The sequence below is a fragment of the Cetorhinus maximus genome, chromosome 14 (assembly GCF_964194155.1).
Source record: "Cetorhinus maximus chromosome 14, sCetMax3.hap1.1, whole genome shotgun sequence".
Classification (NCBI taxonomy): Eukaryota; Metazoa; Chordata; class Chondrichthyes; order Lamniformes; family Cetorhinidae; genus Cetorhinus; species Cetorhinus maximus.
Genome location: NC_135892.1, coordinates 34082724 through 34105393, shown reverse-complemented (window position 1 = coordinate 34105393; position 22670 = coordinate 34082724). Strand labels below are relative to the sequence as shown.

Genomic DNA, 22670 nt, shown 5'->3' with positions numbered 1-22670 from the left:
GGTGTAATATGAATGCAAATCTTTCTTTCCCATGCTAATGGACTCTCTCTGTATTTCCAGTAATTTCTTGGTTTTGTTTCTAATTCATCTCTCCTTAACCCAGTGATGCTTGAGCAAGCGGCAATGTTTCACTGTTGCTATGGGTGATATCAACTCACCAAGCACAGACAAAGGATTCAATTATGCTCTTCCTGATCTGTGTCACATGGTATGACACAACATGGTCCACTTACCCACTGAACTATCAGGCCCTCTACACATCTCACTAAAAGTTGACACAGAACCCATTGACATTACATAAACACAAAGTAAAGAGGCTGGAATAATGAGGTCTCCCACTTTATCAAGTCAAATCAGACCTATTCTCAAAGAAACTAGCATGGGTGACTCAGTGTGAACAGAGTTACTGTGGCTTTCTGGCAACCTTCACTTTGAACTGCCACTGTGAATAAATTTAACTCAAGTACCCAAATATCAAAGAGAAACAATTAACATCTGAAGGACTGAGGGCTAGCTACTTTGCACTCTCTGCACAGGATCCAAAACACAAGAAATTTGAAGCACTATCAGTTGCTAAATTGGATTTGTAATTGGGGGTTCTTTGGGAGTTGAAGTGGCTGTGGAAACAAACAGCTGCCTCCTGCAAATGCTGCTAATAAGATGAGCAGGGGCCCACCAGCTGACGTGTAAAAGAGATTATACCTGATCATCAGGATCAGATTATTCCAGAAACAGGCATTGCTTCTTTCTCACAGTGTCATTTTCATCACTCTGTTGTAATTGTGAGCTCGGGGACGATTTGTCCCAATTGACCTGCTTGAGTTTGGCAAGGGTGATTTCGAAGGGAGCAGGGCAGTTTAGCCCACCCCATCTGCAACCCCACCCCAACCTTCAGAGCTCCAGCTACCACTTCACTTGGAAGACGTGTGGTTACAGTCATTCTGATCCTGTTTACAGAGACCTGCAGCCGTAATTGTTCTCCCCTTCAACGTTTTTTTTTGGAATTTGCTGTTGAGAATAATATCACCAGGTCTCAAATTACCAAGGAACAGATGCTTCGTAACTGAAACTGTAGGATCCGGCTTAAGAAAACTCTTCTTAAGCATGAATTTGCAAATTGAATTAGTATTTTTTATCATCATTTTTGCAACACACCAAATTATTGGGAATGAAGGTAAGTTGATTACTAGATATTGGAGTTTCCAATCCTGTTGTGCAAAATATTGAAATAGATGATGACTTAACAGTGAAGCAGTATTCTGTTCATAGCATGCCTTTAAGGAGTTATGAAGCATTGTACTGGTATAGGAAGCCTTTATTCTCTTTTTCCTTTGTTTAATATCTCCACAAGTTATATACTACCTATTACCACAGAGCATGTTTGCTACCTGCTTCCCAATATCCACTTAGCCCTTACTTAGCTTGATCACAGGGAGGTTCATAAGATAATATGAGAAGCTATTTCACCTTCTTCAGAAAACCAGAACCAGACAACACAACCTGTACTCAAACAGGATAAATCCTAAAATAATCTGAAGAAACAATGGGCTGGAATTTGGTGAAAAAATAAAAGGCATAAGTGATGCACTTTGTTATTAATGTGCAAATTCTCCAGTAACGTGTGGTGAGGAGGCAATAACATGTGAACTGCAATGTACCACAAGGTGCTGGAAGATTTGTGCTGTTCCACAATTAGCTTTGCAAAATCAGCATCTTGTGCTTAACCTCCACATGAGTTTCATGAAGTTGCTGCAATTGCATATTAATTACCCATTAAATTTACCACAGAAAATAGTGTAGGCATGCTTTAATGTGATAATTGTTAATGATTGCCAATCAACCTCTGTATCCAAAAAGCGAATAATTAAAAGTATAATTTCTTCAGGTAGTAAAATATTTTTGGAGACTTTATAAGTGCCAAATTTATTTTTTTTAAATAATTTCCTTTACTGTCTCTTTTCTCTCTCCTTTAATCCAATCTTTCAGATTCTTTCTTACTATACCTGATTCATCTATAATTCATCTTCCTTTGCAGTCCTTTCTCTATTTATTGCTCAATTCTTGAATCTCATTGGTTAAAGATATACACTGTTGGTCCCATCATTCACCAAGGTGCACACAGTCCTGTTGCCTTAGCCTTGTCATTATCAGCTTGCACTTACAGGGCAAAAACAATTGTGAGCAGACAGGTGCAGAGAAAAGTCTAAGTGGGCAAACTGTGAGATGCTCCACTCCAGTAAATTTAGGCCCAATCCTTCAGTGAACAAGGTTTCAAAGGGAGATGGTGGAAACAGCATTGTTTTATCCAAATGCAAATTAGATACTTTCCTTCAGAAAGGTAAAGGAGAAACTATGTACTGTGTATTGGGAGGAACAGTTGACTTGGGCCTACAATTCCCAGAGCTTGTCACCACTAGGATTTTCCTCACCTCATACCTGAATCTGTTATAAACTAACTGACACAGATTGCTACAATTATTTATTGTTGTACCATGTGCTAACATGGATGGTAGAAGATCAAACTAGATGGACCTTGGTCTTTTTTCTAGCAATTCCTATGGTCCTATGTTTACCTTTGATTTTCGATCCTTTCCTTGGACAGCCTTCCCACAGCAAGGTAGCTAAGATCAGGAGTTCTGCATGTGATGTGGACAATCACAAATTGTATAGTCCCTGGCACAAGTCATTGGTGCTCCAACATGCTGCTTCATCTTGCCATCTTCTTAAAACCTACCTCTGTGACCAAGCTTTTAGTCCCCTCCTTGTGTAGCTCGCTGTCAATTTTTGTTTGATAATATTCCTGTGAAGCCACTTGGGACATTTTACTATGTTGGAGGTACTGCATGAAGGCAAGTTCTTTTTATCATTGATGTTCATATTACCAAACAGCGTACGGAATTTGACAGACACACTCTCAATGGAGGATAAATTGACTTGCTAATAGTGTAATCAATATTGTCTAAAGAATTATGATTTTGGTATGCCTGAAAAACTTGATAAGTTCAAAGAAACTTGAGACTGCCAAGCTCCCAGGATCAGATGGTAGATAACTTAGGGCAGTGATGGATACCATGGAAAAGTTTTATGAGGAACGGTTGCACCAACATTGTTGAATTATGCAGAACTCAAAGGAGGTGAATCTGATACCAATAAGGAAGCTTTGGACAAGTTTTCAGATGAAAGATACAAAGCAAAGATTGCAAATGCTAGCAATCTGAAATCAAAACAGAAATTGCTAGAAGTAATCAGCATATTATGCAATATTTGTGGAGGGAGAAACAAGGGGCAGAATATTAAGAGGGGTTGGGGTGGGCAGGTGGAGCATCCAACCCCCCCCCAACCCCGAAGCAAAGTTGGCATGGAGCTGCCCCGCTCTACGCCAGCCCTCCCAACAGCCACAGCACTCTGTGGGTGGGCCGAAGTGGGGCAGCGTGGGGCTTCTGCCCCTCACTGGAGACGAAGTCCTGCACTCAGGAACTGCCAGCCAATACAATTGGCCAGCAGCTCCCTCAGTCCAGGCAGCACCAAAAGCGTGTTAGTGGGCACTGCTGGGATGCAACCAGGAACAAGAAGAAGGCCTACGGATCCTGGAGCCAGGTAAGCCTGGGGTCTTGGGCAGGGAGGGTTTGGGCAGTTTAGGGAGGGGGGCCGGGGGGGTGATGCTGGTATGTTTAATGGAGCAGGCGGGTAGAACGAAAGGGGGGGCCACTGTCTTAGGGGGGGCTGCTTCCCGATCTGCAAAGGGTACCCACTTCCTCCCCACCCTTTGAAAAGGTTTTTTAAAAAAGCGGCCTGCCCACTCCCACCTGACTGCCCAAGCAGTTAACAAGCCAATTGACCCTTGATTAATTATTTAAATATGGTGGGCGGGCTGCCGATTTCAGTGCCCAACATCTTCCCCCCCCACCCCCCCCCCAGTAATATGGGGGTGAGCTTAGGGGGTGTGCAGGAAAGTGGCAGGGTGGGCACACACCCTATTTTACATGCCCCGCCCTCACCAAAAAAACATAAAATGCAACCCCAAGTTAAGGTTTCAGGTTGATGACCTATCATCAGAGCTGACCTTTCTGATGAAAGGTCGTCGACCTGAAAAAACAACCTTGTTCCTCTCTCCACAGATGCTGCTGGTCCAACATTTTCTGATTTTTGTCAGAAGAAAGATATCTAATTGAACAAAAAGCCATAGGATTTCTAGGCAAAGGATTGTTCTGGATCAGAGACTACTTAAAATAAGAAACAGAGCCTACATTGGAGACAAATAGTGCAGATTGAGGGCTTCTCACAAGGGGTCAGTGCTTGAACCCCATGTTTTTAATCCACATCACATTTGATGATGACACTAACATTAGGAGAGCTGTAGAAACAGAGGCTGCAGCAAAACTATTTACAATGGGGCTTTGGTTCTGTAACTTGACAGACTAATGGCAAATGAGATTTCACACTGCTAAATGTAAAGTATAGCACATAGATCAAATTAATTATTTTAAGAACTCAATTGAATCAACATGAGGAGACCTAGAAAGGGACATGGGAATAAAATAGGCATGTCACCTTCAGTGTTCAGATAAAGCATTCTTTAATGAAAACTAATGACCATAACTGTGGATTGTAAATCTGTAGAAGTTGTTCTTAAGCTTTACATTGAAATTATTAAAATGTTGTGTCAGTTTTGGTTATTATGCTTGAACAAAGATATACTTATATTAAAAAGGGCATCAAAAATAATATAAAGGGGGTGAACTCTGAGAAAAGAATAGTGGCACTTAACTTTTACAGACTGGAAAGAAGATGATGAAGGTGTAATAAAGAAGTACCAGAGGATATAAATGGAAAGTAAATCTTGAACAGACATCAGAATAGAGTGAAAATATTTAATGCGATCAGCTCAGTAGCAGAGTGGAGGCAGAAGCATTGGGAAACTTAAGACACCAAAAGGATAGGTTTCAAAGGGTGAAATTGGTTTTGCTTGTCCTGATTTTTCTTACACTCTTGTGCTATCTAACATTTTGTATTATTATCTTCCAATCTATCAGCAAATGCATATCTTTACATGTAAAAACAACAAGTGATGCTTGTTTAGCACCCAGTATGGACATAATGATGAAGAATATATTGGCCTTGGAGAATGAAACCAAAGCTAAAAGGGTAAAATTATTAGGACAGGTTGCAAAGACCAGGCTTGTATCCCCTTGAGTATAAAAGATTAAGTAGTGATCTCATCAAGATATTTAAGATGATTAAAGAATTTGTTAGGGTGGATAGAGAGAAAATATTTCCTTTGGAGGGAGGGTCCAGAACAAAGGGTCATAATTGATCGAAACGTACAAGTTCCCACGGGATCTTGACAGGTTGGATGGGGAGAGGATGTTTCCTCTTGTGGAAAAATCTAGAACTAGGGGGTCACTGTTTAAAAATAAGGGTTGGCCCATTTAAAACAGAGATGAGACAAAATGTTTTCACTCAGAGGGTCATGAGTCTTTGGAACTCTCTTGCTAGAAGTATGATGGAAGCAGAGTCTTTGAATGTTTTTAAGGTAGAGGTGCGTAGATTCTTGGGAAGCAAGCGGGTGATAGGTTATCAGGGGTAGGCAGGATGCAGATTTGAGGTTACTATCAGATCAGCCCCGATCTTATTAAATGGCGAAGTAGGCTTGAGGGGTTTACTCCTCCTTGTTTGTATGTTCATATGTAATTAGAGTTAGGATGTTCAAGGTTGATGTCAGCAAACAAAGGCTAGTAGAATCCTGGAACACTTTTCCCCCAAAACTGTTGAGGCTAAGTCAATTGAGAATTTTATAACTGAGATTGAAAGATCTTTTATTAGGAAAGGGTATTAAGGAATATGGAATCAAGGTAGGTCAATAGACTTAAGCTACAGATCAGCCAAGAACAGCAGAACAGGCTGAATGGATTGAATGGCGTTCACCTGTTCCTATGTTCCATGTGAAACCCAGATGGTGTAAAACTACCTGCTGGAGATGGTCTCACAATCCTTATCTAAATAAAGAACAACAGTACTAACCAAATATTTCATTGTCATAAGTAACAGTGCCTCCAATTTGCATTGATGTGCACTATAACTGGCCCATAATATTCTATTAGAGCTAATTCATGCTTGGAGACTGTAAATAATTTACATCACTTCATTTTGTTTAAGTTAAAGATTATTCGCTCTGCCAAACCTGTGAAGTTGTTCATCTTACTTAATTATGGAGTGAAACAATGGCTTTCTGTTGGCTGGGTAAAAGACATTAATTTATTCTGACTTGCTTGCAGGATGCAGTTGATGTGGTTAAAACAGAGGCTGATTTCATTAGTTTCTGTAATGGTTTTAGCAAGAATTGATGGCGCATAAATAATCATGGTTCAGAAGGCAGGACAGCTGCTGTCTCACTGCAGCAAGACAGAATCTTGTTTACAGTTTAACCTTTGATACTTTGTTGTACACAACAGATAATTTTGACAACAAGAAAATTCTAATTATCCTCACTTTTAACATACAATAATAGAATGAACAAAGAGCTCTTGTAGAGAAATATTCTTTTTAAAAAATGAATGAAGTGTTGTAACATGTTTAAATGGCAAGAATCCAAAAGATAGGAATTGACGCATTATTTGGGTCACTTTTTTCTGTTACTTGTTGTTCGGACAATGTCCTAAATGTCCTAACAGATTTATTAGGCTGTGCCATCCAAAATGCTGTCCATTTGCAATTCCTTAACCCTGGGAATCAGACCATTTGCTACATTACAACTGTGTAATTATGGGCTTGTATTTTAAGGCTCCTATGGAGGTGGGCATAGAGGTGAGTGGGCATGTAAATTCACATCGCTGACCAGCGTGCCAGTTTCTCAGCACCATCCTGTCCCCAGGCCATTCTGCCAGAGATAAGATGGGGAGTGCAGCAGGACTACCCTCCTGCAAGTAGCTGACAATTGACCTTGCTAAAAGCCTGTTAAGGCCTATTATTGGATTTTCCAGTGGGCCTCCAGGTTCTCAAGAGTCAGGGAACAGTGTAGCTGCTTGGAGCAACCTCCCAGAGGCATCCAGGGGTGCATGGGATGTCAGCATTACAGACAGGCTTAGAGGCAGTCCCCACATGCCTGGCTTCAGCTTCAGCAGCAGGCTTCCCTGTAGAGAGGTTTCCTCTCCACAATGGTGGCCTGGCTGCTAAGGGCTTTTATACTTTAAATTTAAGGAACACTGTATTTCCTGCCACCACACTGGAGCAGGAAGCTGCTGCTGCTGATGTCATCATTGTGCACCATTGTTGCGGCACCTCCAGTTTGTCACTTTGCTCGAGCAGTGGGGCAGCGAGCAGGGAGGTGAGTGAGGCAGCAAGGGACTTAGAGTCTAGCATTCGCTAGTACTGCACTGGAAGTGTCAGTCTAGATTATATACACAAGTATCTGAAGTGGGCCTTAAACTCACAACCTCTGATTCAGAGGCATGAGCGCTACTACTGAGCTATAGCTGACACGTTACATCATCAATATAAGAGATTTGGGGAGGAATGCTCAGCTTCCCCGTCATAGTTGTAACCCATTATAGAACCCAGTCAACTTTCACCGCATTCTGTTCTTCATTTTGTTTTTACATGGACATTCCCATTGCTGGCTAACATATTGGAAAGTGAGCCTTTTTTTAAAACTCAGCCTTAGATTAAAAGAAATCTCAGAGGAAATCATTGAGTTTGTATTCCTGGCCTGTTGAATTAGCTGGCCTCAGCTGAGTGTTAATGGGGACGCCTGAAGTTGCCTTCAGGACCATGAGCTCGGGTAATATTGCCCAGGATTTTCTGGCTCCGTCATGGCAGAACCCGTCGCAGGAGATTCATTGACCTAGCCAAAAGTCATAAGAACATAAGAAATAGGAACAGGAGTAGACCATTTGGCCTCTCGAGCCTGCTCCGCCATTCAATAAGATCGTGGCTGATCTTCTTGTGTTTCGAATTCCACATTCCCATCTAACCCCGGTAATCTTTGATTCCCTTGCCCAACAAGAATCTATCTACTTCTGAATTAAAAATATTCAATGACCCCCACCTCCACTGCCTTCTGAAGCAGAGAGTTCCAAAGTCGCACAACCCTCTGAGAGAAAATATTTATCCTCATCTCTGTCCTAAAAAGGCGACCCCTAATTTTAAAACAGTGCCCCCTAGTTCTCGACTCATCCACAAGAGGAAATATCCTTTCCATGTCCATTTACTTTCGGCAGGACCAGACAGTGGGCAGGGGCAAAAAATCCTGCCCATTGACTCTTGCCCTCTTTGCCATTTACACGACTACTATCCCAGTCTATATTCAGATAATTAAAGTTCCCCATTATAACTATTCTATAATTTTTGCACCTCTCTGTAATTCCCTTGGCAATTTGTTCTTCTACATCCTTTATTTATCATTTATTGTGAGGGAAATTGAATACAATGAGGTTATGCTTCAGTTATACAGAGCATTGGTGAGACCACATCTAGAGTACAGTATTGATCTCCTTATTTAAGGAAGGACGTAAATGTGTTGGAAGCAGTTCAGGGAAGATTTATTAGACTAATACCCGGAATGGGCAGGTTGTCTTATGAGGAAAGGTTGGACAGGGCAGGCTTGTATCCGTTAGAGTTTAGAAGAGTAAGAGGCAACTTCATTGAAACATATAAGATCCTGAGGGGCCTTGACAGGGTGGATGTGAAGAGGATTGCTTCCTCTTGTGGCAGAATCCAGAATTAGGGGCCACTGTTTGAAAATAAGGGTTCACCCATTTAGAACAGAGATGAGGATTTTTTTTCTCTGAGGGTTGTAAGTCTTTAGAACTCTCTTCCTCAAAAGGCAGTGGAAGCAGAGTCTTAGAAAATTTTTAAGGTGGAGGTAAACTGATTCTTGATAACCAAGGGGGTGAAAGGTTATTGGGGTAGGTAGGAATATGGAGTTGGGGTTAAAATCAGCCATGATCTTATTGAATGGCGGAGCAGGCTTGATGGGCCAAGTGGCCTACTCTTGCTCCTAGTTTGTATCCTTCCTACTAGTTGGTGGCCTATAGATTACATCGAGCAATGTAATTACACCTTTTTTTGTTCCTTAGCTCTAGCCAAATATATTCTGTCCTTGACCCCTCTGGGACATCCTCTTTCTCCAGCGCTGCAATGGTCTCCTTAATCTATACCACTACCCCTCCCACTTTTCTACCTTTCCTATCTTTCCTGAACACCTTGTATCCAGGAACATTTAACACCTAGTCCTGTCCTCCTTGGAGCCTGGGTCTGAATTTTTCGCTCGTCGGGCATGCATGATCAGCAAGCCGGGGAGAGGACGGGAAACGAACCCCTGACCATGATTTCACACTAACTGGCCAATTAACAGCCAGTCAGCGTGAAACATGTGCTGAGAAAGGCTCAACACTGCCGGTGGGGGCAGGAAGAGGGTGGGCGCCGACGTCACCACAGGTGCTAGTGAGCGCTTCCAGTGAGTTCCCTGAAGGCAGGCAGCTGCCTCAGAGAGCTGCAGACCTCCACAGGATCAACAAAACAACAAAAATGCTGCAAAATATGTCCATGCAGCACAATCAAGCACCTGAAAGCATACCCCATAAAAAAACAAGTACCCAGATATCTCTTCTTATTTTATTTCCCCACAGAGATTTCATCCCGACCTGGATCGAGGTTTAAGCAAAAATGTAAAGGCCGCCTGGCCGATTGGCCCATCCGCCAACTGTAAAAATGGACGGGCTGCGAAACATCACTTTCAATTGCCTCCTTAATGGGCTGAATTGCCCACTTAATTGTCGTTGGGCGCGCCTCCGACTGCTGCACGTGCCTGCTGAGCGAGATATTGCACAAGTGCGCAATAATGTCAGGACGCTCGCCCGACATCATCTCGCATTATTTCGCAGACAGATGAGTCAGGAGCGCGCCAGCCCACGGAACCTAAAATTCTGGCCCAGATCTCTATTATAGCCACATCATATTTCCACATGGCAATGTGTGCTTATAACTCACCAATCTTATTTACCACACTCCATGCATTCACTAAATGCACAGTAACCCTGATTTAAACTTTATTACTTTTTCCCTACTCTGACCCCACCTATTAACTTACTATTCCCTATTCTAGTGCTATCTATCTCTCCCAGTATCCTATGCACCTTAGTATTCCTCTCTGATATTATCTTCTGGATCCCACATCCCTGCCAAGTTAAAATGCATGAGCAAGTCATGCATACTCACTAAAACACAATTTTGTTATATTAAATGGTGCCTTTTCAATTAACTGCAGCAAATGAGAAATACATAGCTTCAGATTCACAACTGGTTAAAAGTGGCATGCAAGCAAGCAAGGTAGTCTTCCAGGTGGATTTGGACTGAGTAGGAGCTGCTTTTCTTCATGGGGAGCTTGTTGGACCACGGGAGAGGAGGCACTGATTCATTGAGATTTGGTGCTGGCTATGCAGGGGGATCGGGGCATGGCTGACCACAGGAGGGAGCGTGGGTCGTGGCAGTCCTACAAGAGCTTGTGGAAAACAAAGGGAGGAAGCTGGACTTCACAGGTTAGGTCAATATCTGTTCAAGCATGATTGTGGGAAGGTACAGGCTTATAGAGGGAAGATCAATGGTGAGGTTCTGAGAATTGAGGGTAACAGAGAGCCGATCAAGGCGAATGGAGTGAGGGTCGAGGCTGATGGAGATGATTGAGGAAAGAGCAGTAGTTGAGGTTATCCAAGGAGGTTGGCTGGCGGGGGTGGGAAGAGTGGGGGCAGATGAACAAATGGTAACAGCAGTTGAAGTTATCTGGGGTGGGGTGGGGGAAAGATCAAAAGCTCTATCTGCAGCTGTAGTCTCAAGGCATCTAGTCAGACAGCCAAAACAAAAACAGAATTACCTGGAAAAACTCAGCAGGTCTAGCAGCATCGGTGAGAAGAAAAGAGTTGACGTTTCGAGTCCAACATGACTCGAAACGTCAACTCTTTTCTTCTCCGCCGATGCTGCCAGACCTGCTGAGTTTTTCCAGGTAATTCTGTTTTTGTTTTGGATTTCCAGCATCCGCAGTAGCTTTTTGTTTTTAGTCAGACAGCCAGACTGATGTTGCTGGATTTTAGGTGCCTGTTCGGATGCCTTTTAAATATGGTGCCCACACCTTTGACCCCGTAAGGTAACGGCAGGGTCATCAACTTCCTGCCCGCCCCAGCCGCACAATTGGCCAGGCAACTCTGGAGACTGCCTCCTCAGCCCTCACCATCCTGAGGCCACTTGCACAGGTCAACATGTGCCCACCACACACACCCTGGGTTACCCTCCTTCCTCAATACAGCCCTTGTCCTCCTGCCTCTTCCCTTGCTTGAGGCCACTTCTACCCCTTCACAAAGAAAGCCCTAGCCCTGCAGACATGGAAAACCCACCCACATATGGCTGATCTGGTAGGTAGAGACCTGCGTGAGGCCCCTCTAAAAGTGATGTGGTGCTGCTTGTGAAGCCTGGCATTGATGACAGCGAGTGCTGACCAAAGCAAGGCAGGCAAACAAACCTTGAAGTCCCGAGCGAAGTGCAGTCCACCAAGTGCACGTCGCTTATGTGCTGTTGCGAAACACATCAGCGTATTATCCCGCCGACGTGGAATGGACGATCCAGCATGGGTGAGCAGCCCTAATAATGATATGCTGATGCATTACAATAATGTTCCTAACGTCCAAAGGCAGAGAATGTAGATGACCATCGGCGGGCTGAGCGGACGATCACGAACTGGTTTCACGCCATCGTGAAAACCATTGCGCCATATTGTCCACTCACACCACCGAACACGCCCAACGCCAGCGGGTACAGCAAATCCTGGGCGAAAGCTCAAGCAGCTGTTTAAACTCATCTCAATAAGGTTTCAGCTTTCACCAGGATCTGTTGTTCCTCACAGTACCTACATTGCTATCATTTTCTAAATTAAGTTTTGACTTCGCTTTCTGTGGCACAGCAACAAAACAACAATATGTGTCCCCTTTAACTCAACAAACCCATCACAGAACAAAACAACAGAACAAAACAAGCAAATGCAGGGTTAAAATGTGGCATATTAACACCTTCCTATGAGTCATGTGTTTCACTGTCAGTAAACTATTCAATATTTTTACCCGAGGTCATATTATATATTGCTTCAATAAATTTGTTTATTATAGTGGTGGACATATTGCTGAGCATGGGAAATGTAAACTTCATTACAAATTAATTCCATTCAATATGCTTACAGCTGCTTCCCACAGGAGGATCAATTGCAAAATTAGTCAGCATCCTACGTTACAGGTTTGAAGTTCAGTGATACAAGAAATGTACCATGAGCAGCAAACATCCTTTGCGTTTGAAAACCTGAAGCCATATGAGCAGCACATATTTTACATATGAAGATGTGAAAAATGACAGACAGGGCCTAAAAGTCCATTCAGCCCATCCCACATTGTTGAGAACAAAAACAAAAATACCTGGAAAAACTCAGCAGGTCTGACAGCATCTGTGGAGAGGGATACAGTTAATGTTTCGAGTCCAAATGACTCTTCATCAGAACTAAGGAAAAACTCTTTTCTATTTTTCCTTAGTTCTGATGAAGAGTCATTCAGACTCGAAATGTTAACTGTATCCCTCTCTGCAGATGCTGTCAGACCTGCTGAGTTTTTCCAGGTATTTTTGTTTTTGTTCTAGATTTCCAGCACCCGCAGTATTTTGCTTTTACCACATTGTTGAGATATCTTGTGTGTCCATACAGATACTTCCTACCTACAGGAGGAATTGAACATAAAAGTAAGGATGTTATGCTTAGTTATACAGGGCATTGGTAAGACCGCATCTCGAATACTGTATACAGTTTTGGTCTCCTTATTTAAGGAAGAATATAAATGCCTTGGAGGCGGTTCAGAGGAGGTTTACTAGATTGATACCTGGAATGAGCAGGCTGTCTTATGGGGAAAGGCTGGACAGACTGGGATTGTTTCCACTGGAGTTTAGAAGAGTGAGGGGTGACTTATTGAAGAATATAAGATTCTGAACAGTCTTGAAAAGGTGGACGTGAAAAGGATGTTTCCTCTTGTGGGTGAGTTCAGAACTAGGGGGCCTTTTTTTAACATTAGGGGTCGTTCTTTAAGGACACATGAGGAGAATTTTTTTCTCTGAGGGTTGTACAATTTTGGAACTCTCTGCCTCAGAACGTGATGGAGGCATGGTCATTGAATATTTTTAAGGTAGAGGTAAATAGATTCTTGTTAAGTAAGAAGGGAATCAAAGGTTAACGGGGGTAGATGGGAATGTGGAATTCAAAACACAAGCAGATCAACCATGATCTTATTGAATGACGGAGCAGGCTCGAGGGTTCAAATGGCCCTGCTCCTATTTCTTATGTTTTTCTGTTCTTATGTACCAATCTATAATCTACCAGGAGGGACAAAAGTCACAGGTAAAAGCCCAGGTGTGGTAATCTGATGCGTAATATACCTTTAAGAAGAATGTTATAATGGAAGATCACATGATCTTAGTATCCAATAGCAGAGTCACGCGGGCTACCTTAGTAGTCAGTAGTGAGTAGTCTAGAGTTAGTCTGTAATGTAGAGACAGGGTTTGAGTTGTAAGCGCACAAGTGTAGCTGCTGAGTTCCTTTGTAAATAAATAGAATGAGTTCTACGCAAGAAATGCCTGCTGATCTACTCTGTCTATGGTACCAAGTCAGCTATCTCGAAATAAGCGTGTAACCCAGATCCATTAGTCCAACTAAACTAGTGACCAGGATCCAACTAACTGGCGATGAAGAAAAAGCAAAGAAGGCCGAGAAAAAAGCGGGTAAAAACGAGGAAGGAAATCAAGTGAACCAAAATCGGGCTGTAACTCACACGGTAATTGTAAGTAGAATTTCTGTCCTAATTGCCGAAGCAATCCCCTCAAAGCAGCTTAGAAGAGCTCATCCTCTTGACCAACCGTGGGTGATTGGTCTCATTATGTTGAACGCCTCGTGTTCTTTTTCCAAGCTAATGACATTGCGGGGGAGAAGAAGAGGTGAGTGATCCTCTTATCCATATGTGGGAGTAAGACCTATGGATTGATTCAAAGTTTGATGGCACCTAATGCCCTGGATTCAAAAAGTTTTGATGACTTCTTGAACCTTGTGAAGAGTCATTACCAGCCCAGGCCCTCGGTAATGATGCAATGGTTCAAATTTAATTCAAGAGATAGAACCCCAGGGGAAACAGTTGCTTGTTACGTGGCAAGCCTGAAACAGTTAACAGAATATTGCGAGTTTGGTACATCTATAAATGATATGCTTAGAGATCTTTTGGTTTGTGGTGTAAATGAAGATACGATTCAGAAGAGATTACTGTTTGAAACAAATTTGGATTTTCAGAAGGTGCTAGAAATAGCAATGGCCATGGAAAGCACAGTGAGGAACTCGAAAGCCATGTAAGGAGCACAAAATTGCACCATCCTCCACGTTGGGCAGGGAGCCCCAGTCAAAAAGGGCACGAAAATGCACAGCACAGATGAGAAGCGGGAAGCAGCCACTGCTTGTAGACAAAAAAAAATGACTTAGCAGCGAAAACATGGAATAATGGTAACAGAGGTGGAAGCAGACAACCTTGTAATGAATGGAATTTTTTAAAAATCGCATGTTTTTACATTCCTCATTGTGAGATCCATAAACCCCTTGAGGTCCATAACATAAGAGCCTGAAGTAACAGATTCAGATATTTATTCATTGTATCATTTAAAGATAGGAAGAACAGAACCAATCTATGTAACAGTAAGGGTGAATGATAAACCTATCAAAATGGAGGTGGACACAGGAGCTTCCACTACGTTAATAGGGGAACATACCTTCACATATCTGAATTACAGAGAATGTAAATTGAATTTGGAAGAAATTTTGGAAGATGCCAAATTGAAAACTTACATGGGAGAAGACATCAAAATCAAAGGGTTACTGTACAGTACAGAAGTCAATCAGTAAAATTACCCTTGATGGTGGTAGCAGATGAGGGGTCAAACCTCCTTGGATGAAACTGGCTGAAAGAAATTAAACTGGCTTGGGCTGAGATCTTCCTGCTGAGAGCCAGTGGGATGACTGAGCTACTACAAAAATATGTCTCAATTTTCCAAGATGAACTTGGGAAGATCAAGGGGCTACAAGCAAAAAATCATGTGGATCCAGACACTAGCCACCCCCCTCCCAATTTATGAAGGCAAGACACGTACCTTATGCAATGGGGGAAAAGGTAGATGCTGAATTGGACAGATTAGAGAAACTGGGAGTTATTCAACCTGTGCAGTTCTCAGAATGGGCAGCACCAATAGTCCCCGTACTTAAACCCGACCAAAGTGTTTGAATTTGTGGAGACTACAAATTGACTGTTAATAAAGTGGCTAAGTTGGACAGACACCCTGTACCAAAAATTGAAGACCCCTATGCTAAGCTGGCAGGTGGAACCACCTACACGAAGCTTGATATGAGTCATGTTTATCAACAATTAGAGTTAGAGAAGGCCTCCCAGAAATTTGCCACAATTAATACACACAAAGGGTTGTACCAATCTACTCGCTTGTCTTTTGGTGTATCCTTAGCTTGCACCATATTCCAAGGAACAATGGAAAGTTTACTGCAGGGATTGCCTCACGTTATAGTTTATTTAGATGACATTCTGTTGACAGGACTCACTGAAAAGGAGCATTTTGCAAACTTGGAAGAAGTTTGGAAACATTTCTCACAGGTGGCAGTGTGTTTCTTTTTTAAAAAGTGCACGTTCCAAGCAAAAGAGATAATCTATTTAGGTCACAGGGTAAATTCACAGGGCCTCCACCTGGAGGCGGAAAAAGCGAGACCTATTAGAGAGGCATCAGCGCCAAAGAACATCTCTGAGCTCAAAGCATTCTTGGGGATGATCAATTACTGTGGATGCTTCTTGCCTAATTTATCGACATAATGATTTACCTACTCAAGAAAAAACAACGTTGGTCTTGGCAAACACCACAGAAAGAAGCTTTCGCAAAGGTGAAACAACTATTGGACTCATCCAACCTATTAGTACATTTTGACTAAAGAAAAGAGTTTGTTTTAACATGTGATGCATCGCCCTATGGAGTGGGAGAAGTGCTCTCCCATGGAATGGATGATGGCTCAGAATGGTCTATTGGATATGTATCAAGAACACTCAATACAGCGGAAAAGGGACACTCACAGATTGACAAGACTTCTTTTTCTATTATCTTTGGTGTCAATAAATTTCACCAGTATGGACACGGTCATCATTTTACTATCGTTTCAGACCATATGCCTTTACTAGGATTGTTCAGCGAGGACAAGGCTATATCACCCATAACCTCAGCAAGAATACAGAGATGGGCATTGATCCTGGCAGCATATGAGTATACTTTCATCCAAAGGCCTGCAAATCAGATTGCAAACGCAGATGTACTTAGTCATTTGCCTTTGAAAGAAATCGATTGGGATGTTCCAGTTCCTCAAGAACTCATTTTATTATTGAATTTAGATTCATCACCGGTATGCGCTAGCAGATCAGAAATTGGACAAGTCGAGACCCAGTCTTATCTAAAGTGCGAGAACAAGTTCTTCATGGTTGGTCACAAGAACAGGAATCTGACAAAATGAAACCGTATTTTCACAGATTTTCATGCGATAACCAGCAAGGATGGTATCTTATTGTGGGGAGCTCGAGTGATTGTTCCTCCAAAAGGACAAAAGCCATTGTTAATTGAACTACATAGTGCACATCCAGATATTTCCCAAATGAAGACCATAGCATGCAGCTACCTATGGTGGCCTGGAATTGATGGAGAAATAGAGAGCTTAGTGAGAAGTTGTATGCAGTGTCAGCAAGTGCAAATGTTACCTCCAACAGCTCCGTTACAACTATGGGAGTGGCCAGGAAGGCCAAGGGTGCAATTTACATATTGCCTATGTGGGACATTTTATGGGAACAATGTTTCTCCTTATTGTTGATGCTCACTCAAAATGGTTGGACATATATGAAGTGAAGTCACCAACATCTTCTGCTACAAATGACAAAGTTTCGCCATCAACGAACTACCAGAAGTGGTCGTATCAGATAACAGCGCAGCATTTATGAGTGCTGAGTTTCAACAATTTATCAGCCTCAATGGTATCACTCATGTAAAAACTTCATCGTACCACCCTTCCTCAAATGGACTGGCTGAGAGCAGTTCAAACTTTCAAAACTGGCATGAAGAAATTAACTGCAGACTACATAGCGACCAAGCTAGCATGTTTTTTCCATTATAGGACCACGACAACAGGTGTCACACCTGCGGAATTGTTGATGAAATGCCATCTCAGAACGAGATTGAGCTTAAAAATGCCAAATTTAGGGGGGAAGGTGGAATGGAGTCAGGGAAGTCAGAAAACTGGACATGACTGGCATAGTCATGACAGAAAGTTTACTGTAGGAGAGACAGTTTATGTAAAAAGTTTTGGAGAAGGACCCAAGTGGTTATCAGGTGAAATAAATGCAGTGACTGGAGGAGAGAAACAAAGTATCAGGAAATGATTCATCCAGTGCTCACGAGTGCATCAACATCACCTGTTGAAAGAACTTAACTGAGTACAGATGTGTCTGAAGGATCGGCTGTACCTGCAAGAATTGAGGAAACGGATTTGCAGGTGCCCACCGAAGAACCTGATGTTCAGACAACACCAGAAAAGGAGGTTCCTATCAAAGTATCTGAAGCTGTAGAGCTCAGATGTTCTACACACTTAAGGAAACCCCCAGAAAGACTGAATTTGTAAATTACTTATCTGTATAAATAAATTGATATTTTGAGAAAAATTGTAGTTATAACTGTATAATGTATTTCTGAGTAAAGGGGAAGGGATGTGGTAATCTGATGTGTAATATACCTTTAAGAAGAATGTTATAATGGAAGATCACATGATCTTAGTATCCAATAGCAGAGTAGCATAGGCTACCTTAGTGGTCAGTATTGAGTAGTCTAGAGTTAGAGACTGTAATGTAGTGTAGCTTCTGAGTTCCTTTGTAAATAAATAGAATGTGTTCTACAAAAGAACTGTCTGCTGATCTACTCTGTTTATGGTACCAAGTCGGCCATCCTGAAACAAGCATGTAACCCGGATCCATTAGTCCAACTAATCTAGTGACCAGGATCCAACACCAGGCCTGCTAAGAGAAGAAAATCTGGAAAATTTCTCTACGATGCACTGAGGTGACGAAACCTGTTTGAGGAGGCCAAGCTGGCCCTGATTAATGTTACAAGATACCTCCCTCTTGTAAAGATGGTTTCTGCCCTAGTACAGGTTGAGCATTTAGTTGAAGGAATCCAGAATTAGCCCCATGAGCTGGCAGCCTGTCCCATAATTTCCTTTTGTTCTGGTCAAACTTAAATGGAAGCCCCATAGGTATTGCCTCCAATTTTGTTTTGGCAGTCCTTCTGAGGTCATCAGTTAGTGGGGAAGTTAGGTCATAAACCTCACCCAAAGTTATTGTCAAGTGAAACAAAAACAAAAATTGCTGGAAAAACTCAGCAGGCCTGACAGCATCTGTGGAAAGGAAGACAGAGTTAACGTTTCGAGTCCATATGACTCTTTCTGATGAAGAGTCATATGGATTCGAAACGTTAACTCTGTCTTTCTTTCCACAGATGCTGTCAGGCCTGCTGAGTTTTTCCAGCAATTTTTGTTTTTGTTTCAGATTTCCAGCATCTGCAGTATTTTGCTTTTATTTTACTGTCAAGTGAAACCTGTCTAACATCTAGTTTCACTTTGAGTTAAACACAGACACATTTTCGACATCCAAGGAAGGAACAATTACTATTTATTACTGTAAACATTTATATTTGCTACTGCTTACTGTAGAATCTTTGAATTTACAGCGCTGGGGAGGTCATTCAGCCACCATGTTTGCACTGGCTCTTAATTATCTAGAGCAATCCAAAACTGATCCTACTGCTGTAGTCTCCAGCCTGTAGCTACATTTTATCCTCTGCTGCAAATATTAACCTAATTTTCCCTTAAAAGCTGCAATGGTACCTGCAATGTAATCCATGCTTCAATAAATAAATATGTGTGGAAAAAAAACAATTCTCCTAACTTCTATCCTCATTTCAATGAGAATTTTAAATTGAAGTGTCTCATCACCTGACTCGTCAACTAGAGGAGATAATCTTTAAACTTCTACTATTAATTAATATTTTCCAAACTTAGTTTGCTAGTAAAGCCTAGCCTGAGAGCACCTTTGCAAAGTCTAGGAGATTACAGGTTATATCATTAATATACCCAGTAAATTCAATGCAGTAACATGGGGTGGAATTTTCCAGACCCCACCCCACAGCCGCAGCGGGTTTAATGGCTGGCAGGGGGGGAGACAATGCAGCGGAAGCTGAAACTTTGGTTTCCCGCCAGTGTAAAATAACAGCAAGATCTTCTGCTTCCGCCCACTTTGGCGGATGCCATTCCCATCAGAGGCCAGCAAGAAACCGTTTTGCATCCTGTTAATGGGATGCAGATGAAGGATCGATCGGAATTGTCCTCTCCCACCCGATCATCCGTACCACCTACGGGAAATCACGTCAGTCCAGAACACGTCTGGGCCATCATGGCATGTACACATCGGCACTTACCTGAAGAAGGCCTGGTGCAGCCTCCGGAGTTCAGGATGGAGATCTCCAGCGACCCTGGAACACACAGCTGTAGGTGGGGGGAGCATCTACCAGGAGGATCTTCCAGCTTCAGAGTCTTTCAGGAGTCCATCTTCCATCCTCAGGGTGTTCCTGGAGGTTCACCTTCTACCTTCAACAGTGAGTCAGTCATGTCCGGACACCTTTTAAAAATGACATCTGGATATGATGGTGGGGCACGATCCATCCAGCCCACCCCGCCGTGTGATACATCGGGAAACCCTCAAGCACTGTCTCATATCTAGCCCCAGAATAGAAAATTCCACCCAGCTTGGTTGCTGGGCACACTACACTACTTCGATATTATGAATGACAGGGAACACTCTGGGTCACAGAGAATGAGGGGTTAATTATGAGAGTGCTGTGTATGAAGAACTAACTGAGGAAGAACAAAAACATAGTAGTAATCTCCATGAGTTTTTTCAGAATGTTTAATTGTGCGTGTGTGTTTGTAAAGTTAGAAATACTATTTCTAGTTGTATACACTCACATCTGCATAAATGATAAAAGTGTAAATGAGAATTCTGAAGAAAATTATTTGATTTATTTGATCGCTGGGTTTTGTGATACCTGTTTAGTGAATGGTAGCTTTGAAAAACATGGAAAGATGTAATTATTTGGGTTTCAGGTGGCTTTTCATTCTTCATCACTTCTTTAAGATATGCTTACATATTGTCAATTGTATATTTGGTAGTTTAAGTGGTTATTTGACCAACCCTAATAGTTTGTCTTATACGTATGACAATTGGGAGCCGTGGACCCCGAGTTGTAACATTTTTGAGGTATGCCTCCTTTGTGTGAGATGACAGATCTTACCTAAAATAAGAAATGTTTTCCTTTGCTCCTTCCATAGGGTGTAGTATATTGTCACGGTTTAGGAGATATGCAAACAGTCAACTTTCTTTCTCTTTTCCTGTTCTTCCTGGCTGCTCAGCATAAGTTGAAACACCTTGGGAAATTTTATTTTGTTAGAGGCCCTATATAAATATAAGTTGTTGTTGCTATTTGTTGGCTCTTTTTATCTTATACCCCCAAGGATTCTTCTGGCCTCATTGAGAATTAATGGGATGGTACCAAGTCCTCTCAAATTAAGGTTGAGTTGTCAATTCGGTCAATTTTATCACTTGTTAGTTCTGACAGATTTTTTCCGCTATTGCTAGTTTAGAAGTGCTCAGTGTTTTATTTTTATTCTTCAACTGACATGTAATTTAGATTTCTGCTTAATGTGATCTTTCTGAGTATTTACTAACTGAGTTGTTCTGATCTGAATGCATTGCCTGAAAGGGCATTGGTAACTTAATAACTTTCAAAGGAGGGTATATATCTGAAAAGGAAAGATTGCAGGGTTACAGGGAGTAGAACCAATTGGAGAGCTCTTGCACAGTACAGGTGCAGGAATGATGGGCTAAATGGTCTCTGTTATGAATGATTTTATGATTCAGTTGGTTGAAATTTATAAACAATGAAGAAATATCTTATAAAGGTTTTCCTATACAAACTATGTGTAAATAATAATTTATAATGATTAGGCCATTTGTGTCATTTTGTATTTGCAGATGGTGTTGCAGTGAGGAATAATAGGGAGAAGAAAAGTAACCCGAGAGCTTCTGAGTCTCTGAATGCAGTAAACAGCCAACAAACTTCAACCATTGGAAGGATAGTCAACTGGACAGCCAAGCATAGGTCAAAGAGGTCAACCTTGTTCCCTAATGGAGTTAAAGTTTGTACCACAGAATCAATGAGGCAGATCATGGCTAGTCACCTAGCATATTACAAGTTAAAGGGTAAGTAATGCACTTTGATGCTTAACCACTTTATTAAATAAAGTTAGTTTAAAATTGGATTACTCATGTACATGGTGACAAAAAGCTTTGGGACTTATTTCACTTTAAAAATCAGTATCTTCAATGACTGGCACCAAATTAAGAAACAGGACCCTCTCCTTCTATGTTTGTTCCTAACACAAACCTCTTTCAGATAGTCCTTATGCACAGAGAAGGATGAGTGAGAGAGTATCAAAAACTTAACTATTTTCTATCTCCACCAGTTCTCCTGGTTGATTATTGACAACAAGCTATCATTAAAAACTACCAACTTGAATGAGGAAGTTTACCTCTCCATGGTATGGAAATTGTAATAACTACCTATTGCATGTTTAGCCAGGTCTCCTGCCATACCCAATGAACAAAACCAATTCAGACTCTTATAGATGCCAGTGCAGACATGACGGGCCAAGAACTCTCCTCCTGTGCTGTTCTATGGTTTCTATGATTAAAATCATTATCTCAAGCCAATATGGTATGCATGAAATACAGTTCCAAGATGTATGATATTGCAGCTAATTTTGTCTAAACAACAATGTAGATATTTTGTGTGTCTCAGAAATAAACCTTTACAAACCAAATTTAACCTGATAGCATCATAATACAAATGGACCCCAAAATTCCTTACAAGGTCAATAACTCAAAAATGTAACACCCAGTTTAGGGTTCACCATTGCGCTAAGTTAACTCACAAACATTCTGGTGGATACAATGGGGGTTAAACTGAACAGTCCCCCACAAAGGGCACCTCACTTGCAATGCACAAGTACTCCATACTCAATCAATGTGATGCAGGCAACACAGTAACTTTGTGCTGCTTGTTCGTTACTGTGGTTGTAGCACATCATCATTGACTGGACCACTAGCCTCAGACACTGCTCAATGCATCACACTCCCATCTTCCAACTACCTAACAATCTATATCAGAGGGGACTCAAACCTAACACTCATAGCTGCATCTCATCCTCACAAACCTAGTGCCGCTTCAAGCCTTGCAACCATATTTCATACTTTGGATACACTGCCAGCTATTTAACCAAGACAGCCACATCATCCAAACAAATTGCACTGACAAATTGCTCAAAGGGTCGTGCAGTGTGTCACAACAGTCCAGTGATCTATCGTGAAGCAAGAGCTTGCTGTCTTCTGTCAGCATTTGAGATGCCACCTCTGCCA

General features: G+C 41.8%; 1 protein-coding gene across 1 annotated transcript in view; it reads left to right on the top strand.

Moving 5' to 3' along the window:
- Nucleotides 1-747: 747 nt before the first annotated feature.
- The window catches only part of impg1a (interphotoreceptor matrix proteoglycan 1a), a 139517-nt gene continuing 117594 nt past the window's right edge, over nucleotides 748-22670 (top strand). The window contains exons 1-2 of the mRNA XM_078557563.1: nucleotides 748-1174; nucleotides 21228-21455. Coding sequence (XP_078413689.1) covers nucleotides 1105-1174; nucleotides 21228-21455 — 298 coding nt within the window. The 5' untranslated portion in view covers nucleotides 748-1104. The remainder of the gene's footprint in view (nucleotides 1175-21227; nucleotides 21456-22670) is intronic.